This window comes from Strigops habroptila, chromosome 1 (genome assembly GCF_004027225.2).
Source record: "Strigops habroptila isolate Jane chromosome 1, bStrHab1.2.pri, whole genome shotgun sequence".
Lineage (NCBI taxonomy): Eukaryota > Metazoa > Chordata > Aves > Psittaciformes > Psittacidae > Strigops > Strigops habroptila.
The window spans coordinates 61,056,480-61,075,781 of NC_044277.2; the positions used below are offsets into that span (position 1 = coordinate 61,056,480).

The window sequence follows — 19,302 nt, forward strand, 5'->3', positions numbered from 1 at the left end:
ATCACAGTTTAATGAACAGGGTATCTACTGTCCCAAGGACAAATGAGGGTCAGTACAAGGTGCCTGAGTTACAGTGTGAAGGACTTGCAGGCTAGGGTCTGCCCAAATAAGCATATATAGATCATTTGGATTAAATGAGCACTTGGCAGTGCTAATGGCATTTGAGAGTGGGACTGTGGCACTACAGGGGTGATAGGAGGGGATCCCCAAGGGGGGGTTTATGAGATGTCCTGCCTCCTCAGTGCTGCTTGGTTTTCAGATTCATTATGAATTATTTCTGTTTGTCAACTTCTCCTTTGCTGTTTTTCATTTTCTACTTCACCCTCCAGGCTCACACAATTCAATCTCTCTTTCTGGCTCATTTTTCACAATTTTCAAAATGAATGATATTTAAGAATATATATATATTCTAACCTGTTTGATTTTCTAGGTAAAGCTTTGTTTCAATTTAGAGTCTTATGCTTGCATAACTTAGGTTTCTTACATACTGCTTTGTCAAAAAAGACAATTAATACTGCTCTAAAACAGGCAACTCACCAAGGGCGAGCAGGGTTTCGGACGCCACTTTTCTGATCTCTTCATTGTCAGACTGACAGAGTGTGACCAGCATTTTAATACTCTCAGTAGCCTGGGAAGTGCAAAAAGAACCACATTAGCAACAGAGAGTACACTGTGGTTTTATTTCACAACCTTGCATGGAAATAGTGGCCATCCTCTGCACTGCCCTTCCTACTTCAAGGAAAGGGCCTTGGTGAGGGCATGAGGAATGGGATTTCCCTGGGTGGGAGCATCTAGGAGAAGGCATATTTTCTGCTGTCAGTGCAGACCCTTCCTAAATTTCCTACCCTGTGTGCTACAGGTACAAATCTGGCTGACCAGCTATGCCTGCCGCTTCTGACTGTAGGCTGGGTGATGGGCCATGGGACAAGGCCAACGAAGTACCAAGGTAAGGGTATGTCAGGGAGACGAACGGGATCAAGGGAATGAGTTTCACACTGAGCATATCAAACCCGGTAGGTCTGAGAAGGCTGTTCTCACCAGCCTGACTGTGCCTACAGGGGCATGCTGGCTGGCCAGCCCAGTCACTTCATCGCAGGCTCCTCACCAACACCTGCACTCACCAATATTTCCACATTTTTGCCTTGCCTCTGTTATTTTGGGAAGAAAACAAACAATAATCCTGTTCACCGCTACAAAAATGTCACGCCTTTGGGGAGAGCAGCTGTCAGGCTGTCTTTGGCAGGCTATTTCATACGAGAAGAAAAGAGATGAGTGAAAGGAATAGCAGGTACTGCCCCAGCATGACACATGGAAGAGGCACTGAACTACAGAGTCAGTATCTGTATGAGCCTTTGGGAGCACAAGTCTGGTCTACAATGCCCCTAATGAGGGCTTAGCCACCAGAGCCATTAAATCTCACCACCCCATCTTCAATGCAGTCACCTGTGCTCCACTCAGGGCACATTTGCACTGGGTGCACACTGATGATTACAGCTCAAATGCTCATGAGTGATGCTCCAGTTCCCACCGCTTGTTCCTGGTCTACCTTTTCCTGAGCAATCAAAAACCCCACCGTGCCCTGCATGCAGCAGAGGTGTACTGCCCCTCAACATTGCCTCTCAGGGATGCCTGCTAGCGTCTTGTTTAAGGGAAAACAGGTTTATTTCATATTTAAACAATATTGGACTATGTATTGGATGGTATCAGCTCTGCCTGGTATAATGTTACATTTTAGAGTTGTCTTCTCCATGGGACAGCTTTGAGGAAGAAATAGCCTGCAGTGGGTCTATCTCAGGGAACACTTTTTGCCCCAGTGTCCTGTACCAGACAGGCTTGGTGGCTGCTGTTTCCCATGGCTCTACACAGCCCAAATAGAAGTGCATTCTTCCTTCCAGCCATGGGCTGGTGTGCAGAAATTATACTAGATGCTGGCTAAAGCTGTAGTGCTCAGATGTACCAGTTACTTGTCATAAAATAAGCTGTGACCTTTTTCTCACTTTCTCTTCTACTGCTGCAACTCATATGCATTGTAGCTAAATTTACCCTGGGAAAGGATTTTTTTTTTTCCCCTCTCAGTCAGTGCTCTATGGATGAATACTATTTTTCTCTGTGATGTGGAAGTAAGCTTCCCAAAGTCAATATGAGAGGGAGGAAAAGATGATACGCAAAAGATAAACTCTGTCATCATCGCAGAGCCTGGCTGTTTTTGCTTCTAAAGCATTCCCAAACAGTACGGTATCTATAAAAGAAAGCAGTGCAGCAATGCAAAACAAAAACTCTATTGCTGCTGCTGCTGCAATTCCTATTTTGTTGTTTGTACCTCTCAGATGTCCTTTCTTTAAAGTAAAGCCACAGTGAATTTCTTGTCTCTTTCTTACCTTGAGGTACCTTAAAGCCAAGCAAGCTGCTTTCTGCAGCTGGAGGTTGGGCTGGGTTAGTGCTTCACAGTAATAAATCAAGGCCTGAAAACAGATAAAGAAGAGTAGCAATGAAAATGGCTGTGCTTGTATGGAGCAGGAGTGTGGAGGCACTGCTGCCTTGCTAAAGGGAGAGGAATTGCAGCCTGCATCCCTGACAGTGAGCACATGGGATGGAGAAGCACAGCCCCTGCTACCGATAACGTGGTGGGATAATTCCCTACAGCAGATGCAAGCCAGGCCACTAGTTATTGCTTAGTAGTCTCAGGCCAGCTTTTGGTGAGGAACAGTTCGTGTTAAAGCAAGAAGCACAGTCTGGCACCCTTGAGAGCCTTTCCACGTAAATTGCCAAAGAGCTTTAAATGGGTCTTCGAGTCTAAATAGCTCAAGAGCTAACCCTTGAGATAGTCTCTCTAATGTAGGGGTAGTAACAAACAGTCTGGGATGGACCCCAGGGGGACTGCAGATACCTATTATAAGGTTAGCATGAGCTGCTAGACCAGTTTACTGTGTGGCCCTAGAAATTAGTAGCTACTGCTGAGCAAACAAACCAGTGCAAGCAGCAAATCTCAGCAGCAGTCGTCTGCACAATGAATTAATCTGCAGCATAAGGCTGCATAATGCCTTCACACAAGGCACCTTGTGGTTCTTCCTGCAGGCAGTGAACCAGGTATCACCTACACACGCCCGTTCCAGGAGGAAGTTAAATTTCACCTGAGATGCTGCCTCCACGATGCTGGGGTTGGAGAAGGATAGTATGAGATACCAAGAGGCTGCAAAATTGGAAGATGAAGTGGGAGAGCAAGCAAAGAGGGGACTGGATCTACAGAGAATAGCAGCAAAGAACGAGCTCCTTTTTCTCCTCTCTCTGCCTTCCTTCCACCACTTTTCCTCTTCCAACTGCCTATTATTTCACTCTCTCCTGACAGGGAACAAGAAGGACAGCTGCGAAAAGTCTGCCATGAACAGGTAGAAGTCAACCCTTAATTTCTTCTTCTTCTCCCTTCTCTTTAATTTTTGTGTTTAACCTGGCCCTGCTTGTTGCCTTATATCTGTGATAGATCTCACAGCTGAGCTGTGTTTGCCCAAGGCAGTCCATCCCTCCCAGAAACAGCAGTAGGACCTATAGATGCCTCTTTCGGAAAAAAATATAGAAATCCCAAACCCACATCTTTGCATGTTGGTGGTGCTGCGGACTGTTGCCTTGAAGCCTTGGGCTGAAGCCAACTCTGAGACAGGCCAGCAGAAATGCTGAAGTGTGGAAGATAGCTGGAGAGCACAGCACTCGGTAAGTACCTGCAGTTTTGGTTAGTACCTGTTTAGTGTAATGACAGGTAGAAGCAGACTGGCGTAATGACAGAAACAGACCTGCATATTTGCAGAAAAATTAGATGGGAAATCCCCCTGGGTAAGTTTAAATCAAGCTTGAAGCAATTATTTTATATGTGTAGACATTTGAGACACATAGGCAGAAAAAATGTCATGATGATACAGGTCTCTCATGCGATAGGTGATTTTCTGCCACTTACCTTCTCCCTGAAGTGCCTGTTTTCTGCAGTAGCTGTCAGAAGTGATGCCACAGTCTCACTGACTTCATTTTTATTTTCATTGAGGAGTAAAGCCAAAGCCCTCAAAACTTCTTGCTGTGGTGGAAGGTTATTGGAGTTTATTTTGGCCACGTTTTGCTGCAGTTTTCCATCTTTCACTGACTGCAGCACCTGAACCACAGAGGCTAGAAGTGCAGGAGAAAGGTCCTAGTTATTTATTTTATCCTTTCAATATTTTAGATTTCCCTGCTAGCAATCCTCAATTTATACTATGCAGACAAAAGATGTGAAAAAATCCCCATCTGAGCAATTGCAGCATTGTGGTGTGTCTGCATGGGGAGGGAATTGTTTGGGCTGTTAAATGGGCCAGTTTCCCAGGTGTTCTTCCAAAGGAGGAGACAAGTAGATGGGCTAGGTGGGACACTGCAGCACTTAACGCCTACTCTGAGCTAAGGGCCTGCCTGTCAAACCCTCACCTTCTGCTGGAAGGTGCAAATCCTCCCCATGACAGGTGAAACCCAACATCCTTGTCAGTGTATTGACTTCCAGAGCATCTTTGTGAGAGCTTTTCCCAGGCAGATTGATGTCTGCCACCAAAAGCCATGGCTTACGTACTCCAGAGGTGGGCTGAAATACCTTTCTCCTTCCAGGTTTTTGAGTAAAAGCTCCCCAGTAAGCTCAAATAATAGTGAAAACTAGGCTCCAACCAAAAAAGTTGGAGGTTCCTCCAACTCCCTCTCAAACAGAGAAGAAAACTTGGCACACCAGGGATTGCAGTGTAGCATGCTCTGTGAAGCATCTGCTTCTCTTCAGCTTTTGGTGGCAGAGCCTGCCAAACACTGAGGTGCTGTGATACCTTGGCTCCTGAAATTGCTCAGCACTTCAGAAGGTCTCTTCATTAAGGATAGTGAAAGGCTGGAATGTCATCCAAACTGCAGGCACAGAAAACCTCCCACCCCACCACCATCAGCCGTTTCCTGAAAACTAACTCTTTCAACATAGTTTTTCTCATTTGAATATGGAAATAGAAATTACTGAGGGTGTATCTGCATTCAGGTGCATTTGGACTTACTGTCCAAGGCACTTCTTTGACTCCTTTGCCCCCTTCTTTTGTAAAATCAGTCTCTGGGCTGAACTTTGTACTGAACTCAGAAGGACATCAATGGACTCCCCTGTTAGCCACCAGAATTTATATATCCTACCTTCTTTTGCAAGCTGCAGCAAGTAGCTTCCAAGGTCATTAACACTGTGGCTGGCAAAATAGTTGTAATACTGAAAGACGGTAATGATCTCAGAGGACATGCTGGAGTAGAGGACAGGTTCCGTCCGGTCCAGGATCTGAGACACCAGGATCCTGAAGACTGCAGGCAGTCATGGACAAAGGGAGGTATGAGTGAGTAAAAAAGGTTGCTGGCAAAATGCTGCAGTCTACTTTAAAGCCAGAAAGAAGGAACCATATTTGCAAAGCCATATACTTCCCAATGTTTCTAACCTCCATTGTGGTTAGGTTACAAGCTAGACAGACCTTCTCCCTGCGTAGCTCTCATCACTAGAGGAGATCTTTGTAAGGAGGAACCTCTGCCAGTTTACTGATGGCTAGTGCAGCTTCCTATCCAATCCATACAGCATTCTTTCTACCCAAATGATATCCCGAATCACTAAACACATATCTATGTGCACTGCCAATCACACCTCTGTGATGCCACTGTACTTCACTGAGATGCACACAGAGGCAGGATTTGGCTGTTTTTATGTTCCTGTGTGAGCATGTGGCACAAAGAAAACTAGTCTGAGGCACTGTCTGTGAGAACTGTAGCAGGGAGCAGGAAGGAAAACACTGCTTTGGGTAGGCACCTGCAGTACAGGTGCTCACTCTTGAGCAAGTCACCCCACATCCCTGTCCTGTCCCACAGAGAGCTAGTCTGTATAGCTGGAGTTTGACATTTGGTACATTTGGAGCCTGTGTTCAGATAAACTCACTTGAATGTGTATGAATTTCATCCCCAGTGTACTGTAATGCGGCATGGACATTATATAGACACATAAAATTATGTGTGAGGATTCCCTGTACTTGGGAATAGACTTACTTTCCAATTAGCTCATAAATATCAAACCAATATTTTCTTTTCTGCTGACCTCACCTTTTTCTCCTATTCTGATCTGACTATTTGGGGCAAAACTGTTTCAAGAGTTGTAGCATTAGATTTAAAATAAGATCTTGGAGCTGTGGCGAAACAGAGCTCCAAGGGGTTGGAAAACAAAGCAATGAAGGTTAAATAAAGCCCAGTACACAACTGTTCTCCATTTTGATAACTGATATGGTTTTTTTCTGCAATAGTTGGTACCTGTTTCTGCAAGTCCTGGACACTCCTCATTCACAGTGGTGGCAAAATTGATATCCAACTGCTTCATCATCTTGTCTGCAGATGTGTGATACACTCCAGAAGGGCCAGTACACTTCATCCAGAAAGCCAGCAATGACAGCTTCTTGTGGAACTCTGGAATTGCTGGAGGAGAAGACAAAATGAACAATGAAACAAAGCAATGCTAGAAGCATCAACTTCCAGAAGACAAAAGATGGTAACAGCAAAGGAAACCTCACCCCAGCCTACTGATGGACAGCTACTATTCGGTGGGTCACCCTGTGCCATTACCTTTACAGAGCATGATTATGTGCTCACCCCAAGTTTGTGACATGTTTTTTCTGTTTCCCATAGCAGGATGTGAGAAAATTTGCTCCTGATCCAGTTCTGAGCATTGATGTCTCTTCCTTTTAAATACCACAAAATACTAGGGAAATACTACAAACAGGCTGCACAAGACTGGTCCCTTCCCAGCACTGCATTGTGGCCTTTTGTGGCCTTGGGTAAGTCACTCAATCTTGCCTCAATTTTCTGGTAAACAAAGTAAATACCCCATGTTGTATTTACCTATCATACCAGAGTGCTCACGAGGGTGAGTAACTATGTGTTTGTCAGTGTCTTCCAAAGTATTAAAATAGATGCATCAACAAGAAAAATAACTAAATAATTCTCCATAAAGATTACTAAAAATAAGATGGATAAAATTTTCGAGAAGTTGTATTATGCCTCTGACAGTTATAAGGCAGATCCTGCCTTTCCTTGGGAAAGAGGAAAGCGAGGAGGAGAAAGAATTTGGCTGGCTCTTCAGAGGTGGCAGCATCCCCACTCCATCACAGTGGTGGTGGACCTCTGTCCATCTTCTGCACAACAAGCAGGATAAGAAGTCCTTTCTCTTCTCAACTGCTTGGTTTTGGATACCAAAGCTGAAGACAGAATAAGGTCTCTGCCCTGCTGTGGTGACTACTGGTAAGTCATGAGTCAGCCCTTACTATTGTGGCATCTCCTCCAGTGATGCTGAGCTCTGCACAGCACTTATTGCAGCAGGCATGCATGCCCAAACAACCCTTTTCAGAAGGACACCCCCTAAATTGTCTCTTACCATCAGTAAGGGAGGTGATGTTTCCCAAGTTCTCAGTGCTGATCTCCGCGATATTCTCCATCACGACGATCTGCCTGGACAGCTTATCCAGGAGGTCTCTTGCCACAAAAGGTGTTTTACTGGAGAACACAATTTGCTGGTGAAGACAAATGGGGAGATAGGAAAAGGAGTCAACCCCAGAAGAAAGAAAAACAACTCTAAAACATCTGGCAGCTGAAGTGCAATGGCAAATTCATTGCCTTGGAACCATGGCATCTCCTTAACTTCAAAAGTTTTTTTGTCTGGGATATTTTATGGTCCTGACTGATTTGTGTTGTTGCTTATATCTTTAACATCTACATCCAGATCCAGACACTTGAGTATCCAAGCAGCCATTTGCATTGTAATTTCTGATTTACACACTCTGCAAAGCTAAAGGAATCCATCATCATAAGCCTTAAAGCCAGAAAAGAATATTAGTCTGACTTCCGCATAATATACACTGTGGACTTTCAGGACATATCTGCCTGGGGGCGCACCACAGGTCACTCTTTTTCCACTCCATTTCAGCTCTGATCAGCTACTCAGGTGCCTTTATTAATTTGGTGCTTTCTCCCTGCTGCTGACATCTGCATTTTCTTCAGCAGTCCACATAAATATTGCTCATATCCAACCTGCTCCATGTGTGCACACAGCTCAAGCTCACCCTCCCTGGCTGAATATTTACTGCGTACTCTTGTATTTAAACCAAAACCCTCCCTTTTTCTCATACTTGTGAGTCAGCAGAGTGCCCAGCTCAGCACTAAAGGTAATGGAATTTGGCTTGCTCTCTATTGCTTCAGTGGGCCTTTGGGAAAATAAAGCTAATTACATCTAAGATGGAAGAGCCAAATAATGACAAAGAGGAAGCTGCAGTATGTTTTGGTTCGCAGGAAACCCCTGATGCCTTTGCTTGCTGGAGGTTTAAAATCACATTTGCTGTGCTTGGGCTCAAAAAAAAAAACCACCTCTAAAACGTTGTGCTAGTTAGTTGTGAGCATGAACAGACAATTTTGATGTCTGCCATGTGTCAGGGGGCTGTCAAGTGCTGCCTTCACTGCGTCTGTTGCAGACAATCCACCTCATATGCAGAAATTCATTTCTCTCTTGAGCATCAAGGCCTTGTCTCCATGTTAAACAGCTGGGCCACATGCTTCTGTTTCACCTCTGAAGACATGGGCTGCCTTAACCAGGGACCTATCTTGTTAGGACCTCCTGGTGAAGCCAGTGGACATTTGTAACCCAGAGCAGGGGCTGCCCCTGTCGTCTGCTGCCCCTGCCCGTCAGTCCTGCTACATGACTGCTACAGCTGAACCCAGGACAGCAGCACATGCAAAGTGCCCTGTGGTTTGCACATCAGGTCTGCTTTGAGACAGTCCAGGATGGAAATCATAGAATCCTAGACTGGTTTAGGTTGGAATGAACCTTAAAGATCATAGAATCATAGAATAGTTCGGGTTGGAAAGGACCTTAAGATCATCCAGTTCCAACCCCCTGCCATGGGCAGGGACACCTCACACTAAATCAGGTTGCTCCAATCCCCGTCCAACCTGGCCTTGAACACTGCCAGTGATGGGGCAGCCACAGCGTCTCTGGACAACCTGTGCCAGTGTCTCACCACCCCTCGCAGTGAAGAATTTCTTCCCAATATCTAATCTAAATCTCCCTGTCAGTTTAAATCCATTCCCCTTGTCCTATCATTACATGTCCTTGTAAAAAGACCCTCTCCAGCTGGTTGGGGGTGAAGGGTGGCACCTTCCTACCCTACACAGCTGCTGTCCCAGCACTGTGCTCCCACTGCCTCCCAGGAGCAGCACTGACCCTGCTGGCCTGCTTGTGCCCCATGTCACAGGCACACACCGGTGCCTGCAGGAAAACACCCACATTTCCCCAAGGAGCTGTGGTGGTACCTGAATGAGCTGCGTGCAGTACTGCAGGTGCTTAACTATGGTGACATCCAGGCTGTCGTTCCCCGTGGTCAGCGGCAGGGGGCTGCCGGCCACGCTGGTACCCACGCCCGTGTCCTCGGTCAGAGCTTCGCTCAGGTGGCCTCTGGCTTCCGGGTGCTCCGTCCTGTAACTGGGGAGGATGAAGGGAGGAGGGCGGTCAGTGCAGCGCCAGCCACGGCCGCGGCACACGCACACACACACACGCTCACTCGGGGTGAGAAGCAACAAGCAATGCTGGAAGCAGCCACATCATATCGCAAAGGAGCAGCGGTGCCCTGGCCGGGCGCAGAGGAGCCGTACCCACCGCGGGGACAGCCCTCTGGGCCCTGACTGGTTTGCCTTGAGCGATGCAATGTCCTCAACAGCAACCCTTTTTAACCTGCAGGCACTGTCGCTTGGTGGTGACAGCTTCCTCTCATCTGTTGGTGAATCTTCTCCCCAGTCGTGCTGGATTAAGCACCATTCGTGCTATCCTAGGCACCGAGCTGCTAAGAACAGCTCTGTGCTTTCCTTCTCCTCCTGCTGCCAAACCTAATGCTCATCGCAGAAGGAAAGGAAATCCACTGCTGGAGTAAGAGACATGATGGTTTCATATGCTGTTTCAGGCACAACGTGTACAGCTTTTTTGCTAATTGTTCTGTAAGAGCGTAAAGCTAGTCTCACTGTGTTTTAAATCATTATATCCAACATTGTCTTGTACAAATGTGTTTAAACAAAGCCTGAGGTCAATCCCCAGATGGCAAGTGTATTTGGCTGCAAGTTCAGAAGTTTCAACACTTGCAATCTTTACACTGAGTCACGCACACATCTAAAAATGGAAGCAGGAATCTACGCTGTCTGGGGATGAGCCAGAGGGGAAAAAAAGAAAATGTAACTTCTACTTTCACTTAAAAGATTTGAGTTGCTTTCTGAGTTAGCTTATAACTGACTTACATTTTTGCTGCCTAAGTTAAATTTATGCTAAAGTGCCTGGTTAAAGCCAGATCCTTAAATCAACACCGGCTGAACGAACTCAGTGCCATTTTAGTAAAGCAACACAATTTTCCAAGTTTTTCTTCCCACCAAGTCATATTCTGGAGAAAAGATACGCAGTGTGATGATGGGAACTGCACGGTGGTTGCTTGTTTGCACTCAAATCATTTTAAACAGGCCGCAATAAGCTGCAAGAATTATAGCTCCCTGGTTGGGTAGCAAGGGGTGCAAGGGAGCCATGTTCTTTTCTTTTTTTCCAGCTCTAGCACTGCTTATATGCCTGCTGGGCATTGTGTCAGCTCCAAGGATGCAAACATGCTTTTTGGATCTCATGACTGAAACACAGCATCTTAAGATCACACGACAATGACAGACCACGGCACAAACACCACAGCTATTTCTTTTTCTTTTTTTCTTCTCAGAAAGACCAAAAGTGATGAAAGAAGGGCAGGTAACACGCAGGGCCAATGAACAGAGTACCAGTCATCACTCTTACATTCCAAAGGAAACCTACACCATGCTGCTTAAATCTGGCCCTGTGTTATTGTTACTGACAAGCTTAATCCACTGCAAAGACTCATTCGGCTAGAGAGAAAAGACAAAGGGAGGGGGGAAAAACCACAGAGGAATTAGTAATTGCATCCAAGGAAAGCCAGGTCCAAACCTATGTCAAGGAAGAGGCTCTGCCAGTATTGATGTCAGCTTAATTTAATTTAACCTTCTCCTTTGGAGGACAGATTGCATACATTTCAACAGGGAAAAAAATAGATCCTGGAAGCTAAAGATTTTGTATGCAGCAGCCACAGGGAACCCTCTGACCCTATGAACTCATCAAGGATTACTCAGTCTTCCTTGAATAATGTGTGCACCGGGATCCCCTGTTAGCGACAAAGAGCTTGGGTATCAGTTTGGCGTAAGCACAGCTGGCAGTTACTACAAACTTACCTATTCTTCTCAATCTCAGTATCTGAAAATACCGAGTCTGCACCTCCTCCACCATTACAAACCTCCACACCACCACCATCCTCATCATCAAAGTCAGAGGTGTTCAGGAAATCAAAGCTTTCTAAAGCACTTTCAACTGTTAGACTTAAACTGGAGGACCTGCTTCGGCTTACTGCTGGCTTGCACTGCAAAGGCAGAACGAACCAATGAAAACCCCAGATATTAGCTACTACTGTAAGAAAAGAAAAAAAAGGATAAAGCTTAAAACTTTCAAATTCTTCATTTTATTTTTTTAAAACTTCATTTTATTGGGTGTTTCATTTCAAACCTTCATATTCATAGCACATACAATCAAAGCCTGAGAACTGGAAAACCCCTTCCATTCCTCCTCTCCTCCCCATCCTACCCCCTTTCCTCCCCAGAGGAAAACCCTCAAAGGCAAAATTTGATGTGTTTTATAGAAACAAGAAGTACGTCTTGAATCCAAGTGACTCAGCTTTCAGCATCCTCCAAGAGGAGAGACAGCAATCAATGCAGTGGAAGTTGAAAGGGGAAGGCATGTTCTGTAATTACTCTTCCAGCTACAGAAGCCAATTTACAGACATCCAATAGCACTGTGGGATTTATTCCAGATGTAACTCCAACAGACCTCAGTCAGGACTAAATGTGGTCTCATATCTACAGATTTATTCATGGGATGAGAGGACTTTTGTGGCCTTTGAAGCCACATGGCGTATCAAGGAAAAGCCAATCAGGCACCAGAGTTGGCAGAGAAAGGCAGTATTGAAACTCAGAAATTAACAGTGCTAGAGAGGGGGGAAGCCATCCCATATCACTGCTGGGAAGAAAAGTGACAGAAGCCGTGCTGTTGCTGTAGGAAGTATCAGAGGCTCTGGTCCCACGTGGTGACACATCCAGACATGCCCACAGAGTTGATTCCAGGGTCACCTTGCAGGAGCAGATGTAGCTTGAAGGATCACCTCCATTGGTTTGTGCAATGACTTCAACACCTTTAGCACTATGTGGTTATTTGATCAGAAACAGCCAGGAGCCACCGGTGCTCTTAGACGAGGCACATCTTCTAGGCAGGAGCCAGGACCTTGTCTCAGCTTGTAGAAAGAAATGCATTGGCCTCTGAGTTCAGCACCAGCTGCTCTACAGCTGAGGGGGCTTGGAGTTCTGTTTCCAATTCATGTGCACACAGTATTAATTTTATAATGGTTGTATGTTAGCACTTGTCTCTTTAAACTGACTCTAGAGTCAGTAGCTGATCAAACACACTTCCCAACACCTCCATGACACAGGTGGGTGCTGTACCTTGATTCCTCTGCCAGCACTGATGGTTTTAGCTACCATTTCTTTCAGGGCTGGCAGTGCAGCTTCTTCAGGCAAAAGCAAACAGCAACATGTGGGCCTCTCCTTTTCTTTGCCCATCTAATATGGCCAAGAGAGATTTCTTCAGCTACAGCTGGATTCCAGCTCAGCCTTTTTGCATGGGGAGCCCAGCAAGGCTGCTGGCGATGCTGACCGTCAGTCTGCAAGCTGATCAATAGGCAACACCTAGACATAAGCAGATCTGGAAGAGGCATTCATCTCAAGTGTGCAGGAATCCTGTCTGTGTACATGTGTCCTCTCTCCCCCCATCCCATCCTTTGTAACTTCTGATAAAAGGAGTGTGAATAAACAGTCTCTGTTGTCTCTCTGCTGTTTGGATAGTTGGCCTCTTCATACAAGCTGCAGAGCAGCCAAAAAGTTAAAAAGTAATAGTAATGGTAGCTTTGCCTGCTTGAACCTCCTTGGGAAACAGTGCAAAAGCAAGGGGCTACAGGCTGTCAAAAAAGCACTTAACTTGGGAAAGTACCATGCAGCTGCAAACACCAATGGAAACAAGGATGTTAACAAAGCTTTTGTGTAAAGATGATTCTGAAGGATAAATGCTTCCCTCCTTCCTCCTCTGCCATGTTTTTCAATTATGAGGCTTAAGTGATTAGCAGACCAACTTGCATATGAATATGAAGCATTTGAAATGATTATTTCCCATATAATACTCTTTGCACAGTAATGCCTCATGAGTTGTTATTCATGGGAGAGATACCAGTCACAGTGATCAGCAGTAGAGGTATTAACAACACACATGCAAAACCTTTTTCTTCTTTCTAATTTTGAACACCTTCTGTCCATCCTAGTGCAATGACAGGATGTCTCTCATTTTAAAAATGGATGGGGGAAAGAGGAAAAGGCTTGGAGGAAACCTAGGCAATGTGGGCATGGCAACCTTTAGCAGGACTTGTGCATCTAAATCCCTTTGGCAATTTAGAAAATTCAGATTCTACAGCTACAAGGCCTGATCCTCAGCTGGTGTAGTTTTGCACAGCTCCACGGAGTACACCCATTGAGGATGCGACCCATAGATTTAAAAGGCAGAAGGTTGGCTATAATCTGATTTCCAATATGGCACAAGCAATGGATTCAAAAGTGGTTTCTCCAGAGAAGGATATGATTTAACTACCCCTCTGCCATTGCACCTTTTTCTTTTTCCCCCAGGTTTTGAGCAAGTTAAAAGGTCCATTGCTTGAGGATACAAGGCTACAGTAAGCACACTGACCACAGAAGTTTAAAAATTGAACACTGTGAAAGGATGCTCCAAGCAGGAGCAAATCTACAGCTACTGAGGAATTTTACTGATCTCCAAAAGCCCTACTTGGATGTTTGCGAGGCAGGGGAGGAGATTCTACCCACTCAGATTTTCTTTAGGGTAGTATTTTCTGAAAACGTACTCACTTTTAGGATGTCATCTAGATGCATCACTTCGTGGTCCAGGTCCTGAAACTCTTTATACTGCTCTTTATGTGGCTCAAGAGCTAAGAGAAGCCCTTGCAAGGCTTCTTCAATGCTCCCATCCAGATAAGACTTGTATCCTTCTGATTCCCCACTAATCGACCCCTCGCACAGCAGCCTCTCTGGGGTCATGGGTGCCTCAGCTGATGTAAGCCTTTTTACCAGCTGCTTCGTGATGTTGCCCTCATAGGTATCCAGCTCCACAGGCTTGAGCTCTGAACCTTCATCTGTGTCCTGCAGGAGAGACACTGGGACACTTGTTTCTATGAAGACATGATCGCTCTCAGCATCAGAGGTCTTTCGGCAAACTTCAGGAGCTGCCCTTGGGGTGGTCTTGTTCTCAATCACTGCCCCCTCTCCCTGGGACAGCAGGTCCTTTGGCTCAGCGACAGAGTCCCTGCGGGAGTCACTGCTGCTACAGTCCAGGCTTGAGCTCTTGGAGGAGTCGAGAGCTTGGTGCTGGGTGGAGGTTGCAGTGATGTCGGGGCTGGAGCTGACATGAGCAGAAGAGGGCTCTGCTGAGTTGGCAGGGGGCACGCGCTCTTCGTAAGGCAGATCGCCAAAAGTGAAAGAAAGAGGCCGCTTCTCGGTGGTCGCCGTTCCGTTTTCAAAGACATCATCTGGCAAATTCGACTGAAAAGGTAATAAAGAAGGAGAGAAAATGTTTTTCATGAAGCACTGGAAAGAGAGAAAAACATACAGTATGTGCCTGGGAAATAAAAATGTAAGGAAAAGGAATAAAGGAGCATTTGAGACTTGAGAGATGGGAAAAACATTTCAAATCCAACTTCTGCTTTCATCTGGCACTGCTCCTGATTTCAGCAGCAAAACTGCTGGGACACTTGGGTCAGCATCTCTCTGGTAAGCAGAGAGCTCTAGGAAACACATTCCAGAACAGAGGGACTTGCTTCTTGTCCTACCAGATTCCCTCAGACAGCATCTCCAATGCACTGCTCCAGTTCCTGCAGCACGTCTCTTTTTAATGGGGTTATATTTAAGCCATCCTGTCTGCATTTTCCTATCCATTATAGATTTCTGTTGTATTTATTTTCTGACTAGTATTTTTAGTAGCAATCCCTAAAATTTAATGCTGTTTTCTCCAAAAGTTTCTCTAGTACCGTGGCATTTAAACTGTGATATTACTATGCCATATCTTTTCTGTTGAAATTATGTTCCGTATGTGGCATGGATATCTCTCCTAATTGTTGAGCATGAGTTACGTAGAAGTCCTGTTCAACAGGAGTTTCTGCCAAAATGAAACAGAAGAATTGCATGGTGGTGTATTGACCAGGCCATTGATCATTCAGGAAGCAAAACCAGTATATACAGACCCAAAAGTGATCACAGCATATACATATGTTCATGTCTCTGACAGACCTATGTAGAAAAATCACTATAGGAGTCATGACCTGCCTATCTATCTGACCTACAGATCTTGCTTTGTTTTGTGGCCAACTCACAGAAATGCACAGCACAGATGAAAGGCAACTACTATTTTGCTGACGATTTGCTGGAAAGAACCATAGGCATGCACGTGTTGGTAAGGTGCATAAGGCTAAAAGTGCCAAAAACTTGCATATTTTTTTTTCCCCAGCACTACTAGCAGTCTTTTTTTTCCCTAAATATACTCAAAGGCTTATTTCTTCTTTTCCTCAATATGGGTATGCTTTTAGCATCTGAAAGTCATGTTACTAGGCAAATGTCTAACATCAATCAGTGCAGTGGGCGATTTTTAGAGAATACCATTAGCTTGTACTCCTGCCCTGCTCTCTGCCCACAGATGGTTTCTGATCTAGGCTTCTAGATCATTATCGCTGTAGAAACCAAGAGGAATTTTGATTTAATGTGAGCAGCATGGGCTCACAGTCATGTTCTCCCCTCTAATCAGTCAGCAAAATGAGTGAGTTGCAACAGAGAGCAACACATGAAGCATGCGGGGGAATGGAGATGCCACACAGGGACTGACAAAAACCTTCACCAAACATAAACGAGGACTCACATATAGCTCTAGCTTTGGGCTTAGCCTGAGCGATGGCAGGTCACTAAAAGAGCGACTGCGACGAAGCTTGTCAAAGAAAGTGTCCTGCAGAGCATCTAAGATTGTCAACTTTGGCCTGTCTTGCAGGGGGTGCAGCCATTTCTTCAACAGTTAAAGCAAAGAGGGTGTGAGGAAGGGCAAGTTAAATGAACGCTTTGTAGCAGAGTACTACATTACAGGCATGGGATGCAGCACTTGTGAAATTCATATCTGTACAGATGGCCTATTCAGTTTATACACAATCCTGATTAAGCATTCACGATTTGATTCACGCAAAAATGTGGGAGCACCCTGTGAATATCTTCGGTACAGGAACAAATTTTATCATGGGATACATTAAAAATACTGGTGCTATAATGGTTGTTTAACTACTGTTACAAAATGAAGACACATTTTAAAAAGCTGATTCAAGTTTTCTAGCAGTCAGGCAAGAATAGGTATGCAATAATTTGCCACATAGTTTGAAAGATGCCAAGATCACAGCCACCTTCTTTTAGGATTAGCAGCTAGGAATGCACTTGCATTGTAAGTATTTGTATAGGGTAACCTGCTGCAACCAGGGGAAAAAAGCTTAGATGTGTAAAGCAATGAAGTATTTGCAGTACTTGAACTGCTCTAGGGCTTCTCATTACATAAACATGAAGCTAAACAGAGCTTACAAAGAATGAGTGGTCCTTGAAGGTTGGTGTTTCAGGAGTGCCTTGGCTGTACATGGACATTCTCCTCTGGAGAGCAGATGCCTTGCTCACATTTCCTGCGGATGGGGTCAAGTCTTCAACATCAAAGGGGCTATGGACACACAAGCACAGAAAAACAAAAGGTTGTTAGGTTGAGAGAGAAGGAAGTTCATGTCCACAGAAAGGATGTTTGAAAAGGTGGTTTATTAGCACATCAAAACCCAGAGGTAGCAAGTTTCTTTTAACAGAAGTGTTTAAAAGAAAATGTTGTTAATTAGACATCAGGCTCACAAGTGTGGTTTTCAGTTCTGGTAAGTGTTCTACTCTCAGAAATCACTTATGTAGCATAGTTATTCTTCTCACATGAAAAGTATTCTTGGATTTGAGTTGCCAACTGTCACACATACTAATGAGAAAGGTGCTCTACTATTAACAGAGCTGTTGCGTTATAAAGGAAACCAGTAGCTGTTATTGCTGACTTCATGTTTATTGCATTAGAAGAAACAGCATACGTGATTGTAAAAGTTAAATACATCAATGCTTTTTCATTTACCTATTTCATTAAAATGCAGTGAGAATTAGGTTTGAATCCTAACACCATCAGTGTACCTGTGCTGACCAATGCAAACAGATGGCAATGCTAGGAGATTTCCTACCACCCTCATGGTGAATGAAGCCCTTAAAAGCTAGCTTTTAAAGGTGGGCCAACTTCTAAACTTGGCTAGGCTAGCATAAATCCAGGGCAACTCTACTGAACTTTACACTAATATTAAAAAAATAACACAAATAGATGAGCACTCAGTCGTGTCCCTTTTTTGAGCTTAGGGAAGAATTATAGACTTAGGCAATTCTATGATATCTCATTGCTATCTGTTTCACATGTTTTTCAATGTCAGTACTTACCAAACCTAATTTAATAGCTGAAACCAGGCACAAAACCCTTTTGCCACAGGTAACACAACGAATCTTTAGCTGGCCATGAACTATTTCTCATCACCCAAACTTGGGCCACAATTCCTTCCCCATCTGTCTCAGCAGGAAGGAAAATAAAGAGAAGAGACCCCATAGATGGACCTTTACTCTTTCATTGAATTTTTACAGTTGCTTGACCAACCAACCAGTTGTACTTACTACCAGGTGATTTCAAGGTTCAGCTTTATTGTGCCAAGGTCGTTAATGTCTACTGCAACCACCTGAGGCCGAGCTGCAAACAGGTCTTTCGTCTCACAGGTAACACTTCCCACAAGGATATGAGTAGCAAGTCCTTTAACTTCTGTAACCTGTAAGAGACCAGAACAGGACATAGAATCACAGAATGGTTTGAGTTGGAAGGGATCTTTAAAGGTCATCCAGTTCCAACCCCCTGCCATGGGCAGGGACACTTTCCACTAGACCAGGTTGCTCAAAGCCCCATCCAACCTGGCCTTGAACACTGCCAGGGATGGGGCAGCCACAGCTTCTCTGGGCAACCTGTGCCAGTGCCTCACCACCCTCATAGCGGATGGAGCAGTGGTGGAAAGACCTATGTATTTCTCCAGATCAACAGATGCTGCTTTCTTATCTGAGCAGTATTAACAAACTTATCAGTACTGGGATTTTTTGTATTTTTTTGTTGTTGATTTTCCTGAATGCTGTTAGTAAACAGGTTTCCAATGCTCCCTTGCTTTGATGCAACTAATCTGAGTTGCTGGAGAGTGATGTGAGGCAAGGATCATGTTAGTGTGGCTATGGGCAGAGTTAGGACAACCTCTCCACAGGACTCCCAAACTGATAAGTCTTGTAGCATCTCGGATGGACAATACTATAGTACTTCATTCTACCATGTATGTTGGAAATACTAATGATAGCTCATTTCTGAAGAGTTTAATGATCTGTTTCTGTGGGTTTGCTGATAGTACATGAGAAGGCAGCTTCATGACTCCTGCCTTGCTTGCAGGCAAAGGAGTCAGCATGTGTACCTTAATGGAAATCAGTCCAACAATGAGAGGAAGGAAAACCATTTCTTCTCCATCCCAGCTTTGCTTGCCATTCACTTCTATTTTGCCTTTCAGTTTCCAACGCTGGCGACCATAACGCATGAAAATCTAAAAAAGAGAAGTCATCTTATTTCCTTGAGAAATCTGCTCTCGTGGTGCACAAATGTAAGCAGAATTGGGGGAAAGGGTCTGTAGAAGTTTGGAAGAGTTAGTGGTTAGATGCTGCCCTTCTGCTTCCCATCGAGCCAGAAGGAAAAGGTCTATCCTGAAGGATCTCTGCCTCTCAGCTCTCCTAAACACTTTTGGTAATGTACCTCTTGCCCTAGCTTTTACCTTTGTGTAACTAGATGACAACAAAGAAGCTGCAGGAGTTTTAATTCTGTTTACAGGAAAGCAGCAATGATGGGGACAGGATGAAAGCCCCCGTGATATTTCCTAACATCTACAACTTGCTGGATCTGCT

The 19,302-nt window shown here is 44.7% G+C and overlaps 1 protein-coding gene across 3 annotated transcripts in view; it reads right to left on the reverse strand.

Moving 5' to 3' along the window:
- RIPOR2 (RHO family interacting cell polarization regulator 2) overlaps nt 1-19,302 on the reverse strand; it is a 67,947-nt gene that overhangs the window by 2,491 nt on the left and 46,154 nt on the right. Inside the window, exons 10-22 of one of the 3 annotated variants that reach the window (XM_030506091.2) lie at nt 18,822-18,947; nt 17,995-18,143; nt 16,846-16,975; nt 16,148-16,288; nt 14,092-14,781; nt 10,880-10,950; nt 9,355-9,523; nt 7,427-7,562; nt 6,310-6,471; nt 5,167-5,325; nt 3,947-4,149; nt 2,379-2,462; nt 538-628 (exon numbers count right to left, since the gene is read on the reverse strand). In XM_030506091.2, the coding sequence (XP_030361951.1) occupies nt 538-628; nt 2,379-2,462; nt 3,947-4,149; nt 5,167-5,325; nt 6,310-6,471; nt 7,427-7,562; nt 9,355-9,523; nt 10,880-10,950; nt 14,092-14,781; nt 16,148-16,288; nt 16,846-16,975; nt 17,995-18,143; nt 18,822-18,947 (2,311 nt within the window). Of the gene's footprint in view, nt 1-537; nt 629-2,378; nt 2,463-3,946; nt 4,150-5,166; nt 5,326-6,309; nt 6,472-7,426; nt 7,563-9,354; nt 9,524-10,879; nt 10,951-11,310; nt 11,496-14,091; nt 14,782-16,147; nt 16,289-16,845; nt 16,976-17,994; nt 18,144-18,821; nt 18,948-19,302 lie in introns of all 3 variants that reach the window. The other 2 variants (XM_030506082.1, XM_030506099.1) reach the window with 2 other exon arrangements.